Source organism: Phocoena sinus, chromosome 15 (genome assembly GCF_008692025.1).
Source record: "Phocoena sinus isolate mPhoSin1 chromosome 15, mPhoSin1.pri, whole genome shotgun sequence".
In the NCBI taxonomy this organism is placed as follows: Eukaryota; Metazoa; Chordata; class Mammalia; order Artiodactyla; family Phocoenidae; genus Phocoena; species Phocoena sinus.
This window is the reverse complement of record NC_045777.1, coordinates 87,343,199-87,356,427: the sequence shown is the minus strand read 5'-3', so window position 1 is coordinate 87,356,427 and position 13,229 is coordinate 87,343,199. Positions and strand designations below refer to the sequence as shown.

Below are 13,229 nucleotides of genomic sequence, written 5' to 3'. Positions count from 1 at the left end.
CGGGTGAAGCTATCAGACGGGCAGGTGGCCTGGCCGTGCCCCTGATGCAGCCAAGGGCTGTGCCCTCACCCAGCCGCCACAGGTGGACAAGGGGACGGACCCTCAGTCCTGGTCAGGAAGACAGGGGCTGCCAGAGTCGTGGGAGCAGAAGGGGCACGAGCTGAATGGGGAGAGCTCAGAATGGTGGAGGGAGCAGGCAGGGCGAGCAGGGGCACCGGCTGAGAGGGGCACAGGGAGAGGGACCGGGCACTGGGGACGCCCGGGCCCCCGAGGGTGGGTGGGGCACCCACCAGCAGCAGGCGGAGAAAGGAGAGCAGGCAGTCCCACAGCGCCCCCTGGTGCTCGCTCTGGAACACGTGCGGCTGCAGCAGCTCCAGGATGCCCAGCACGTGCAGGAAGAAGGTCAGGTGGCTCTGCTGCCGGAACTCCTGGAAGTTGAGGTGGCTGCGGCCGTGCAGGAGGGCGGCGATCATGGGCAGGTGCCTGGGGGCGACGTGTGCGCTCGGTGGTCCTGGGCCGTCTCCCCCGGCCCCCCTCCCCGCCCCCCGCTCCGAGGGCCGACATCAACTTGCACTTGGAGACCACCCAGAGCCCGCTAACCCCCACCTCACGTGATGTCCTGGGCCACTCACCTGACCCACCCTCTCCCGCGTCCACCAGGCCCCTACCCCTGAGACTCAGCTCAGGAAGCAGCCGAGGCCCTGGCTGCCCGTGGCGACACCACCACGGTGTCCGTCCACCTGCTCTTAGCCGCAGAGCCCACCTTACAGCAACGCCTGATGTGGGAGCCGCTCCAGGCTGGGGCGGGGAGGGCACCCTGACAGCGAGCTGTGCCCACTCGGGCTGCAGGTGGGACAGGCCAGGCGGTACCTGAGCAACAGGATGGGGTGGGCCACAGCCAGCTTCCGACAGGCCACGTTGGCGTCGGCCACTCGGTTCTCGGCCGCCCGGGAGTCACTGGTGTCCGCGAGGAGGGTGACGAAGCGGTGAATGAGGCCGTCCAGCTGGGAGGGACGGGGGTGGTCAGAGCTGGGGCCGCCTGCAGCCCTCGCACCCTACCTGTCCGCCCCCCGCCGAGTCCGCCGCCCACCGCCGCAGGGGCTACGATGGGGCTCCCCGGGCAGTCTGCGGCCTGCTCCAAGGCCCCCAGACCCCAAGGCCCTGGTGTGGCCCCTAAGGACCTGTGCAGCGACCCAGAGACGCCTGTTCCCCCAGTGCCTTCTGCTGCTCTTGGGGCTCAAGAGGCCGTGGCCAGAGCTCCCAGCCAAGCTCAGCACATGGTGTGTGAGGTCACCCTCTCCGCACAAACAGGATAAAAGCCCTGTTAGCTTGGACGAGAAAAACCAACCTTACAGATATAGCATAATTTCACGAGTGCAAAACAAGTAACACACTAAAGTGGAAGGAAGCACAACTGGAAAAACATCAACTTCCCTCCCCGTCCCGGGAAGCAGGGCAAGCAGCAGATCCGACTCCAGGGTCCAGCCCAGGGAACACGGGCAGGGGGCCCACCAGACCCCCCTTCCCCCGCCATCACCCAAGGGAGGTGAAGGCAGATGCCACGCAGACCCGCGCACGGAGGACCCACGCTGGGCCAAAGGCCAGCACCACGGCAGGCAGCCGGGAAGGGATGGGGGTGCTGGGACGCATGCAACACCGTCACACACGCACCACCCGGCCTGTTGCAGTCAACGGTCCCTTATCAGGGAACGAGGGGGGACACCCACTCTCCTCGGCTCCACACCCAGAGGACTTCTTGGAGGAGGAAAAGATCGTTTCCAGACCCTTCGAGAGGTCGGACAGGCGAGGGCGGCAGGGCAGGCTCTGCCCTCAGATGTGCCATCGACACTCACCAGGCGCCTGTTTTATCTTTAGACCTGAGAAGTTAGCATTTCTACCTCCAAGTGAAGGACAAAGGCGGCCCCAGTGACCCCGGAGGGCTTTACCTTGCAGACGCTGCTGCTGGCGGCCCCTTCGCTGTGCAGCAGGACGCCAGGCACAGGCACCCGGAGGTCTGGCCGCTGCAGGTAGAGGTACACGAGCAGGTCTCGGCAATGCCTGCCCAGCATGCTGCGAGAGACCAGAGACCAGACTCGGGGTGGCCACGGGACCGGGGAGCCGCTGTTCCCACTGCGTGCAGAGCTGGCGTGCCAGGCCCCTCGGCCCTACCCCACCCCCGCTGGCGGCCTGGGCTCGCTTCCACGGTGCTCACGTCTGAGCGGCGGCCTCCCAGCACAAGGGCAAGGGGACAGGCGGGGGCTCCGGAGCCCGGGGTCCCGCACCCTCACCTGTCAGCCCACTGCTGGATGCAGCTCGTCAGGTGCGCCGTCACCTTCCTGACGCCCTCGTCACCACCGCGGCAGCAGCTGAGCAGCAGGGGCAGGCGGGCCTGGAGAAGGCTGCAGGCGCTGCTGTCCCCGTCCTGGCTCCTGGCCTCTGCCTCCGCCAGGATCAGCTCCGCCAGGCCGATGAGCTCCGGGGCCTGGACGCGCAGCACCAGCTCCTCCCGCCGCTTCTGCAGCCAGGCACCGCCGGTCAGACCCGGGCGCGTCTCGCCACGTCCGCCCGCCACCCCACCCTGTGGGCGGGGGACACCCCAAAACCTGCCTGAGGGGTGCGCTGGTCCCTGCCCTGCCAGATTCGAGGAATGTGGATGCAGGCCCAGAGGAAGTCCAGGGAGGCCGAGGGGTCAAACCTGGAGGAAGCGAGGGGACCTGGCTGAGCACCAGGCGTGTCTCCAGGCAGAGGGAGGCGGGGGGTGGGGCCCAGGTCAGCTGTCAGGGGCCGCGGGCCGCCCCACCTGACCCCTCTGCAGCTCACAGTGGCAAAGCTAAGGTCGGTCCCGCCCCGCCCCACGCTCGCAGCCGCGCACAGGGGCCTCTGGCACCCCCGCAGCACAGCACAGACGCCAGCCATTCACGCGACCGGAGGACAGGGAAGCCGACTGTCTGCCTGCTGGTCACCCAGAGAAGGGACACCGGGCCAGGCAAGAGGGCCTCGGTTCCTGAGGACGCCGGGGGAAGGGTGCTGGATCAGATCCCTCCCACCAAGGCCCCCGACACTGCCCTCTGAACTCGGCTCCTGGAGGAGTCTGGGCAGGGCGGCTGCCACATGGCACCCCAAGGCCCACGCTGCCTGTGGCAGGAACAGACCTGCCGGTGGGGGACAGAGGTCTGGGGGACTCACCTCTGCTCCCGGTTCTTGCCCAGCAGGATGTGGATACACTGGTGCAGCGTGGACCAGTTGGACTGGTGCGTGAGCAGGGCTAAGAGGTAGGGTCGGAAAGACGGCACCTGCGGGCCAGGATGGCCTTTGCCCTGGGGAGGGAGGAAACCTGGGATGGTCCCCGCCGGGCTGACGGCTCTGCCAGGTAGCGTCAGCAGGTGACAGCCCACGTGTGCCAGCACAGAGCAGAGGAAGGTGTCCGTTTCGAGGCAGACCCGAGGCTCCCGCCCGGGAAGCCACCCAGCCCGGCCGGTCACTCCGCAGATTAAGCGCGGGCTGAACCGAATCCACTCCTCAGAGACCAGGAGACACGCGAGCAAAACCCTGGGGGTGGGAACACCTGGGCAGGCGGGGGGCGCGGGAGCGTGACCGCCTCTCTCAGAAGCGCAGACCCACCAGCACGCGGCGGGATCACAGGCAGGGGATGCCCAGCCCCTCCCCGGCCATCTGGTCAGCGTTTCCTCACCTTCCCCACGGCCAGGTGAGCTAGGGGACCCCACCACCCCCGCAGAGCCCTGACGTGGGCTCCGACCCCTCTGAGGACCCCACCCCTCGTCACGGGGTGCTAAGCTCCACTCCCCCTACCGCCTCGTGCCCCGTGAGGACCTGAGCCCACAAAGGACCAACCCACCCACCCCCCCGCCCGCCTCCGTGGCCAGATCTGGCCAGTTGTGGTGACCCACTCAGAGGAAACATGGGACCTGTCTGGCCACTGAGACTCTGGCCTCGGATCTGCTGGAACTGAAAGAGAGCCAACCCCACCCTGGGGCTGCCGGGCGGACTGTGGGCCCAGGGCGCCGTGCGCGAACGAGGCCCACCTTTGTGCTCTGGGAGAACAGCAGCCGCTGCTGCAGGTCAGGGCAGCTGCTGACCACCTCGGGGTCCAGCATCTCCAGCCAGTCGACAAGGAGCCCCGAGCAGGGTCCCAGCCACACAGCCTCCAGGCTGCAGGGAAGGTGGGGTGGGCTCAGACACGGCCGGCCAGGGCCGCCCCCCGCTCCCCCTCCCAGCCGGCCACCGCCCCGCCGGCTCACCTGCAGCCGTCAGAGTCCTGCTTCCCCAGGGCCGGGGGCTCCCCCTTCTCCTGCAGCAGCAGTGAGCTCACCACGGACACGGGCCCCGAGGCCGGGAAGGTGGAGGCAGCGGAGAAGATCGCGGCCAGCAGCTCCTCCAGGTGAGGCGACCTCACGGCAACCAGACCCCGGAGGACTGAGGGTGGGGCAGAGAGGGCCCCTGTGTCACTCCAGCTCGGGGGGCCACCGGACGCGAGGACAGAGAGCCCCGCCCCTGGGCCCTGTTCTGGGGGCGCCCAGGAGAGGGACCTGTATGCGGGGCGGCGAGGCGGGGTCTTTGGGGCGCCCGGGGCTCGAGTACCTTTGCTGATAAGCTCGGGCTCCACGTCACACCCCTCCCCAGACTTGAGGGTGGCCGCGATGGCGCGGATGGTGGAGCTGACCACTTCCGGGTCCCCGCGGAACGTCAGGGCCTCTGCCAGGTGCAGGAACCCGCTCCGCACTGCAGGGGAGCGCTGTGTGACCCACGGGACTCTTGCCAGGGGTGCCGGGCAGGCGACTCCCCTCGGTTCCCACACATACGCTCCCCCCTGGGGGGCCTTCCCAGTGCCCCGACCCCCAAACCTCTGGGCCCCACTCACCCTGATGCCACCCGGGACCCATCAGGGAACAAGGCCCCGGTCCCCCCGACGCGACGGCCAAGAGCCCAGGACCCCCGCCGGCACCATTAACCCTGCCTCACCATCGCTGATCCGGCGCCGTGCCGAGTACTGGGCGGCAAACAGCTTGAGCTGGGCCTGCAGAGGCCCGGCCTCCACGGCGGGGCTGTCCAGCCACTGCAGGGTCTGCACGAGCACTTTGAGGAAGCGCGACGAGAAGCCGGTGTCCTGGGGCACACAGCGCTGGGGACAGCGCAGCACGGCTCAGACAGGACCAGGGCCGGGCGGAACCATCCCGCCTGCCACAGCAGGGGCCCCTCCAGCGCCCATACCCACAGCCCATGAGGGGTCTGCTGCCTCCTGTCCTCACAGGGCTCAGAGAGAAACGACCAAGGAGGTAGCACACACGTGGGCACGCACAGGGGCAAGTAAGGCGAACGTGGCAAAACTACCGAAACCAGGTGGGGGACGTGGTGAAAGCCCAACATGCTCACGGGAAGCTTCTGTCACAGGAGCAGGGGACGTACCCCCAGACCCGCAGCAAAAGCTGCGTCTCTTCACTTAGGGGCAAGAGCTGAGGCCACGGGACAGCGTCAGGGCACCCGGTCAGCCGGGGCCCGAGCAGGCCTGGCCACAGGAGCCCCGAGCCTGGGGGACGGGACGGGGGCCTTGGCCACGCGAGGCAGAGCCCGGGCGCGGGGACTCGGGGAGCGAGGCGCAGGGCCGTGCCAGGGCCTACCTGGTACTGGCAGAGCTGGCGCATCAGAGGGCAGGCGAGGAAGTGGTTCTGGTGCATGACCATGACCAGGGCGCCGCCGTGCGGGGAGTTCAGCAGGGTGGCGAGGGCCTGCAGGAGGCGCACCGCGACGCCTGGCACCTCGGGGCTCCCCTGGCGGACTCGCGCCAGCTCCCGGCCCAGGGCCTGCTGCAGCGCCAGGGCTACAGGGCGCGCGCTGGAGCTCTGCCACCGCGGGCTCGGGCTCAGCGGGAAGATCTGGAGAGAGGCAGCCATCAGGACCACGCGGCTGCCAGGTGGGGCCTTCCCCAGAGCCCTCCTCTCAGCCCACACCCCGACCCCACAGAGGCTGCCGGCAGTTGGCACTGGCGTGCCCGGTCCCCAGCAGACTCTCCTGAGGGGCGTGGGGTGGGGGCCAAGGACTGGGACGAGGCCCATGGCAACAGGCCCAGGAAAGGCACACACGTGCGCATACGGGCGTGTAAGCGTGAAGATGGAAAGCGCACACCGCTGCTCTGCAGCGCCTGTCACCATGAGGAGGGGGCGAGAACACACGTGCCCAGGGAACCCCTGGCTGTGGATTCCAGGCGGGAGGAGGGGCCGGGGCAGAGGGGGCCGTACCTGCAGGAGCATGCTGGCCAGGTCGTCCTCGGGGCCCAGAACCCGCACCTGTGTCACGGCCCGGGGCCTGCCCTGGCCCGGTGGCTGCTCCGGGCTGCTCTTGGGTTTCGGTGCCTCCGTGCTGTCTGCAGGGAAGGAAGAGCAGGGCGGCTGAGAGGCCATCACGGCCAGCTGTGGCGGGGACCATGCCGACCACGGCCGGGCTCGCCCGGCGGCCCACCGCCCAGAGAGGAGCGGGCTCCCAGGCCCTGCAGAGGGCTCTCTCCCCGGGACCCCCAGCCTCGCCCGTGGGCCCATAAGCAGGAGCCCGGACGCCGGGCAGAAGCAGACGCTTCCCGAGTGGCCGTGCGAGCCGGGATGGGTGGGTACCTCGCCGGACGGGCAGGGAGGCTGTGAGCAGGGAGTGGAAAGTCTGGCCTCCGGACGCCCCTCGCTCGTGCTGGACCTCGACCAGGTGAGCCATGTAATCTGCAGGGGGGCAGCCACAGGTAAACACGGGCCCCCAGGGAGGAGGGAAGCCCTCCGCACGGTGCCCGCAGAGCTCCAAGCCTCCCCAGGACCCGGGAAGCTGGGCGACAGGCTCTTTCCACAGAGAATCAGGCAGCGCCCGCAGCTCCCTCCACCCTCCAACCCGAGGGGTGGACGCAGCTCCACCCTCCTGCTCGCAGTCCCTGCCCTGGGGCTGTTCCACTCCACCCACAGCCTGGCTCTCCAACCGCAGCCCCACGGCGGGCCCGGGGTGTTCGGGCGAGGACCCCGGCTCTCACTCTTGTCCATGATGTTCTGCTCCAGGGTCTGGGGGTCGTGGGCCACCGCCTGGTCCAGATACTGGAGAAGTTTGCTCATACTGGACACAGGGATGCCGAAGGACTGCACGAACAGCAGCAGCTGCTGGGGCTCCAGGTCCTGCAGGGCTGAGGGTGGCTCTCACTCAGCGACTGCCACCTGGTGACCCTGGCCCGCGGGGCCTGGCGGGGCCCAGGGCCCAGAGGGCAGCTCCAAGTGTGGCTGCTGGGTCCTCAGGCCCCCCACCCTGCGTCCTGAGGCTGCGGGCCAGCCCTGCGCTCCCTCCAGCTCAGAGTCAAGGCTCCCCTGAGTGTGTCCTGCTGCGCTTCCCAAGCCAAGCCACCCCCCAAACTGCCCGGCCTGCCACCCCTGCTGGATACCATGCTGACCACGGGCGGATGCCCTTCCTCCTCACTGCGGACTGCCCGGGGCCACTCTGCACCCCAGAACCAGCTCGGAGGCCCCAGCCCCTCCTCCTCCCCTCCGAATCCCTGGACCACTTGGTCTTCTTCGTTCCTCCTCCAGCACCACTTCTCACTGGAGGCTCTCAGCCTCCCCGCCTGACCACAAGGGCCTGCGGGCACCTGTCAGGGCACTGACAGCGCCACAAACATCTGCTGAATAACAGACGCCCCGGAACCCACCAGAGGCCCCCGAGCCGTCCTCTCTCACGGGCAACAGCTAGAACACACACCCAGGCCCACAGCAGGAGGCAAGGCCCGGTTCTGCCCTCTCGAGCCGCGCCCAAGCCGTACCGGCGTCCACCAGGCGCGGAACCTCCGAGCGGATCATGCGCAACTTCAGCCAGTCGGGCAGCAGCAGCGCCTCTTCCGACGTGTCCACCAAGAAGGCCGTGGGCAGGGGCTTCTTCTCCGGGAACCAGATGTCCAGCAGCGCCTGGAACTCGCCGTCACCAGCTTCGGGAGAGACGACAGGGCAAGCACCAGGGCCGCCTCAGCGAGGCCTTCCCAGACCTCGCCACCCTAGGAGCTCCGGCCGCACTGAAGGCTGAAGGCCAAGGCCAGCACGTCCTCGGTTTACAGGTGCGAACTGGGGCTTCAGAGGATGGAGGAGAATCTACCAAGAGCTGAGCGCGGCCCGGCGACAGAGGCTCTGCACAGTTGACTTGTGTAATCCTCACAACCGCGGCGTCGGCCCGCCTCGGCTGAGGAAACGGAAGTGCAGAGCTGGCCCGGCCGCCCAGGGGACGGTGCGAGGCTGGGGCCAGCAGGCTCTCTGGGCTCTGTGGGCTTGGCCAAACCGGCTCCTTCCAGGGCTCAGGCTGCGCAAAGCCCCGGGCAGCCAGCAGGCCAGGCCGGCACAAGGCCAGCCTCCCCTGGACACAAGTAAGTGGCAGAGCAGCCCACAGCGTCAGCCACGGAGGAGGGAAGGAGAGGCTGCCAGGCAGAGAGGTTGCAGGAGGCCGGAGGATCAGCCGGCTCTGGACACAGCCCACGGCCAGCGAGCCGAGGGCCACACCCCAGGCCTGTGGAGAGGACCTGGGGCTCACTGCTCTGGGCACCAGCGTCCCCTCGGCTGGAGAGCCCGGTGTGGACACCTCCACCTCCGGAAACCACAGTGCAAAGAGGAGCAGGCACAGAGGTGCCCAGCAATACCCGCGTGCACCTCACGACAGGACAGCGTGTGGGCTGAGGAGGCAAGGAGTCTGGACACCCCAGCCTGTGGATCGGAAGGGTCGGCAGTGCACGGGGTCCCGCCACGTGGAGGCTCTCGCGTGCGCCCCCAGGACGGGCAGGGAAGGGGGTCCACCGCCACGGGAGACCCAGGCCCCACCGCCCGCGGGCTGCTCACCGCGGGGCGGCCCCAGCGTCAGGAGGATGACCATGGCGTGGACCACCAGGATGTGCATGGTGGCCGTCTCCCCACTAGTCCAGCGCAGGAAGACCTGGTCTTGCGACTCCGACTGGAGGGAGAGGAGGCGGTGAGCGGGCCGAGGCGAGGGCCACGGGGCCGGGCCCGGGGCGCCCGCCCGCCTTACCCAGCTGTAGACCTCCTCGCCCTCCTTGCTCTTGCGCATGCGCTGCACGTGGCGGGAGAAGATGGAGAGCAGGGCGGCCAGCACGGCGTCCGACCTGGCGCCGCAGGAGCGCTTGGAGAACAGGTGGGACATGATGGTGGAGCGCTCCACGATGAGCCGGGCCACGTCCTGGGGGAGCGCGGCATCAGAGGGCGTGGGGCCCCCTCCAGCCGCGCCTGGCCAACAGCCCCATCCCCTCGGAAGGCCGCCCCAATGCCACGTCCGCTCTGTACAACCACCCCCCGCCACCGGGCAGCAGGCCGATGACGGACGGAAGGGCCCACGCGCAGGGAGAGCCCCGCAGCCGCGCAGGGCTGTCAAGTGCCAAGCGGGCGGGAGGGGCAGCAAGAAGTGACAGGCTCCCTGGAGAGGGCCGGCCCCGCTCGCTCGGAGAGGAGCGCGAGGCATGGGGCACGGCGCCATCTGCCCTCGAGCGACAGTAACACACGCTTCTCAAGACCCAAAGGGAAAGGCCGTCTGCAAACAGCCGGACACCACGTTTACTTGAAACCTACAGCAGTGACGCGGGGCAGGCTGGCCCCTGGACCAGACTCAGAAGGGCGAGGCCTCCAGCCCCAGACTTTTATTACCGTCCAGCCCCTCGACGAGGAACCCAGGCTTGGACAGAATCCCCCCGCCCACCGACCTCTGTCTTCAGCCCGTTCCCTCACTCCGTCCACTCACTCATTCTACAAAGACCCAGGGCCTCCATCACTGTCAGCTGACACGCTAACAGGGGAGCAAGGTCAGAAGAAAGACGGCCGGAAGAGAGGAAGACGAAGTAGAAAACGGGCATGTGCTCAGCTCACAGGGCCTCCCCAGCAGGGAGCGGGATGCAGGCCCCAGCCGCAGACTCCTGGGCTGGCCTCCTGCCCCTTGGCCTCCTGGGTTGGCCAAGCCACGCCTCCCCCAGCCCAGAGCCACAGAGGCGACCAGGCCTGGATGATCACAAGGGCACTGGGGGCTCCTGCCCTCGACCCCTGCTCCGGACAGAGGGTCACCGGCAAGGCAGCTGGGCGCTCAGAGCCCACAGCCGAGGTGTGGCCCTGCTGGCCCTGCATCCTGACTGGTCTGGTCGGTGTCCCCCAGCCCTGCCCCCCTCACCAGGGCCAGGTCGCTGTGCTGGCTCTGCTCCTCCACGGGCGTGTGCTGGGACAGGTAGACCAGGTAGGCACTGATGGTCTGCGGGTCCGTCTCCATGTGGATGGCCTGGGGAGTGGGGGGGAGGGAGGGCGTGTGAGCGCATGCCCGGCAGTGCAGCCCGCCGCCCGCCCCGCGGCCCCTCACCTGCTGCAGCGCCAGGGCGGTGGTGGTCCTGACGCTGTCGAACAGAGGCAGCCTGGGCAGGTCTCGCAGCAGCCATTGGTAGCCCTGCAGCGCGTCCGTGTCGCCCGAGTCCTCCTCCGTGGGGGGCTCCTTCTCCTCCCCGTCACGCAGGCTGCCCTCCGAGAGCACCAGGGACAGGCCCTGCAAGCAGACACGCGCCGTTCTCGGGGCCACCACTCCCTCAGAGCCACGCGCGAGGGCCGCTACCCGGCAGAGGCGTGGTGCGCCGGGAGCGACCTCACCTGGGGCGGAAGGGGCACGGGCCGGCTCCCCTGGAAAACCGTCGCCAGCGCCTCGGGAAGCACGGCAGGCGGCCACTGAGCTGCTCTCGGGACGCTTCCCAGTACCACCCAGGGAGGGGGCCCACACGGGGAAAAAGGTCTCTGAGCCCTGCGAAGCTCATGACTGCAGCCTTTCTGTGCCCAGGAGTCAGCCAGAATACAAGTCTGGGTGAGCAAAAATTCCCATCTTAACAAAAACGGGGAGAGCAGGGGTGCGCGGGGAGGAGCGGGTCAGACCGGCCGCCTCACCTTCGTGGCCAGCACCCGGGAAGCCACCTGGGAGGAGCCGAGGCGCCGCAGGAAGTAGTCCAGCACCTCACACGTGGTCTGCTCGTCGGCCCTGGGGCCCAGCAGCAGGTCCTGCAGGCGGCCCAGCAGTTGCCGCTGCTTCTGCTGCCTCTGCAGGGACAGGGGCCCCTCAGGGTGGGTCTCCAGGGCCGGGGGGGGGGGGGGGGGGCGGGGGCGGGGCTGGGGCGGGGCTGGGCGCCCACCTGCCGCTTCTTGGCCTTCTGCTCTCTGCTCTCGCCCTCCTCCTCCTCCTCCCCGGAGGCGGGCTCGTCGGCAGCGTCGTGCAGCAGGAACTCGCACAGGCACTGCACGGGCAGCACGTCCAGGGAGCCCTCGCTGGACTGCACCAGGTCGGCCAGCCAGGGCATGGACTGGGAGGAAGCCTGGGCGGGGCGGCAGCCGCACGGCTTCTTCCGGCTAAGCCTGCCGCGGCCCCCCGACCCACCTGCCCGCCCCCAGCGAGGACTCCCGAGGCGGCCCTGTGTGTGCCCGGGAGCCCGTCGCCATGCAGCCCTGTCTCCGGGTGTGCCCTCTTCTGGCCACGGTCTCAGCTAACGCCGCAGCGCACTGACGCCCCTAGAAGGTTCCCCGCCCGCCCGCCTGCAGCCAGCCTCCTCTCCCAGACCACAGCGGGACTCACCTGCCTCTGGATGATGTTGAGGAGGAAGTCCGGGTTCCGGCTCCGACACAGCAGGTGCCCGAGGCGGAGGGACTGGTTGAGGCCTTTCACCTGATCCAGGACGTGAGGGGGAGGCCTCCGGGGCGGCCCTCTGAAAGTTCCACATGACCCAAGCGTGTCGAAGCCGCAAGCGCACTGCTCCCCAGTCGACAGTGCCGGGTGAGGGCGGGGCCGCCTGCCTCCCACCTGTGGGCAGCTGCCCGTCTTCCCCGAGGCCCGCGGTCCCTCCCCTCCTGGCCCAGCCACGGGGGGCTCTCGGCTCCACCATCGCCCAGCCGCGCGGAGGACCAGGACAGCGGCCAGGACGCGGCACCCCCGCCCGCCCCTGCCAGCCCGGGCCCGGCCCGAGCTCCGCGCCGCGCATACTGGGGCTCAAGGCTGGTGAGCTGGGACAGCAGCAGGCTGCTGCTCTCAGTGATGGTCTGCTTGGTGGACGCAGCGGCCAGGTGCCCCTCGAACGCCAGGATCTCCTGCTTCTCTCGCTGCGAGACCTGCAGCTCTCGGGTGACCATCTCAGTCCGGGTCTCCTCGTCCGTCAGGGTGCACGGTGGGTACGAGTAATTGCTGGGGACCAAGCAGGAGGAACCTGTCGCTGGGCCACCAGAGGCTGGCTGCCACCAGGCGGCGCTCAGGGTCGGGGGTCAGAACTTAGGGCGGCGTCCCTCGCCCAGGCCCAGCTCGAGCCGTCAGGCTGTGGAAGGGACCCGGGGGGGAGGGGGGGAAGCGTCGGCAACATGGTCACAGTCAGACCCCCATGAGGGAGGCGGGCAGCCCTCAGAGCCCACAGCCGGCCACCCTCTCTTCCCACACAGCTGAGTGCTGGTGCCTCCAAAATCAGCCAACGTGTCAGGATCCTGGACCCGAGCGGCGTCTGCCCGGGATGGCCACATGGGACCCCTGGACCCTTTCCAACAGGCCAGGTGGCCCAGGGCACACAGGGCACCCCAGGCTGACTCACGGCTTCAAAGACACACGTGGCTTTCTGGGGGCACAAACAGCTGGACTCCTGTCACGTGTTCAAAATCTAACCTAGCTTCCTGAGACAGCCACAGGACGGCCCGGACAGGTGCAGCCTCGGGCCGCACCCAGACCCCACGGTTCCCACACGCCACGGCCTCAGGCTCCGCTCCACCTCAGCCAGCGTCCCGCGGCGACCCTCGCTGCCCCCGAGTGCGCCGGCAGGCTGCACCCATCCCCGCTGCAGGAGCACAGCACACACACGCGTGCCGCCCAGGAGGGCCCAGGGCCCCACAGCACATGGCGTCGCTTGATCCCACTGCCCCCAGTCCAGCGAGGGGGCAGCCGCGCAGAGTAGGGAGACCGCAGAGCAGCGGGAGGCCCAGCGCGCCCCGCTCCCAGCGTAGCACCGGTGGGCCCGCCCTCCCGGTCCCAGAGCGGCAAGCCACTTACTTGGTCATCACCATCTCCATGAGCATCTTCAGTGTGGGGTACTCCTCCCAGGCGGCCAGGCCTAGGGAGCAAGGCGACAGCAGGTGGTAGCTGGGACTCCCGGCCGAAGACCCACCCCCTCCCACGCCCATCCTCCAGTGCCCAGCCAGGCTCTGCTCCAGGTCCCG

The 13,229-nt window shown here is 69.0% G+C and overlaps 1 protein-coding gene across 5 annotated transcripts in view; it reads right to left on the bottom strand.

The window, feature by feature from the left end:
• The window catches only part of INTS1 (integrator complex subunit 1), a 28,482-nt gene that overhangs the window by 3,740 nt on the left and 11,513 nt on the right, over positions 1-13,229 (bottom strand). For 4 of the 5 annotated variants that reach the window (XM_032605790.1, XM_032605793.1, XM_032605792.1 and 1 more), the window contains exons 17-40: positions 13,063-13,123; positions 12,019-12,216; positions 11,614-11,743; positions 11,177-11,356; positions 10,935-11,084; positions 10,366-10,545; positions 10,183-10,287; positions 9,040-9,207; positions 8,853-8,964; positions 7,796-7,957; positions 7,022-7,168; positions 6,624-6,722; positions 6,255-6,379; positions 5,637-5,891; positions 4,981-5,140; positions 4,600-4,740; positions 4,260-4,434; positions 4,044-4,170; positions 3,187-3,317; positions 2,608-2,695; positions 2,289-2,515; positions 1,947-2,070; positions 871-1,004; positions 291-483 (exon numbers count right to left, since the gene is read on the bottom strand). In XM_032605790.1, coding sequence (XP_032461681.1) covers positions 291-483; positions 871-1,004; positions 1,947-2,070; positions 2,289-2,515; positions 2,608-2,695; positions 3,187-3,317; positions 4,044-4,170; positions 4,260-4,434; positions 4,600-4,740; positions 4,981-5,140; positions 5,637-5,891; positions 6,255-6,379; positions 6,624-6,722; positions 7,022-7,168; positions 7,796-7,957; positions 8,853-8,964; positions 9,040-9,207; positions 10,183-10,287; positions 10,366-10,545; positions 10,935-11,084; positions 11,177-11,356; positions 11,614-11,743; positions 12,019-12,216; positions 13,063-13,123 — 3,572 coding nt within the window. The remainder of the gene's footprint in view (positions 1-290; positions 484-870; positions 1,005-1,946; positions 2,071-2,288; positions 2,516-2,607; positions 2,696-3,186; positions 3,318-4,043; positions 4,171-4,259; positions 4,435-4,599; positions 4,741-4,980; positions 5,141-5,636; positions 5,892-6,254; positions 6,380-6,623; positions 6,723-7,021; positions 7,169-7,795; positions 7,958-8,852; positions 8,965-9,039; positions 9,208-10,182; positions 10,288-10,365; positions 10,546-10,934; positions 11,085-11,176; positions 11,357-11,613; positions 11,744-12,018; positions 12,217-13,062; positions 13,124-13,229) is intronic. The other variant, XM_032605791.1, reaches the window with a different exon arrangement.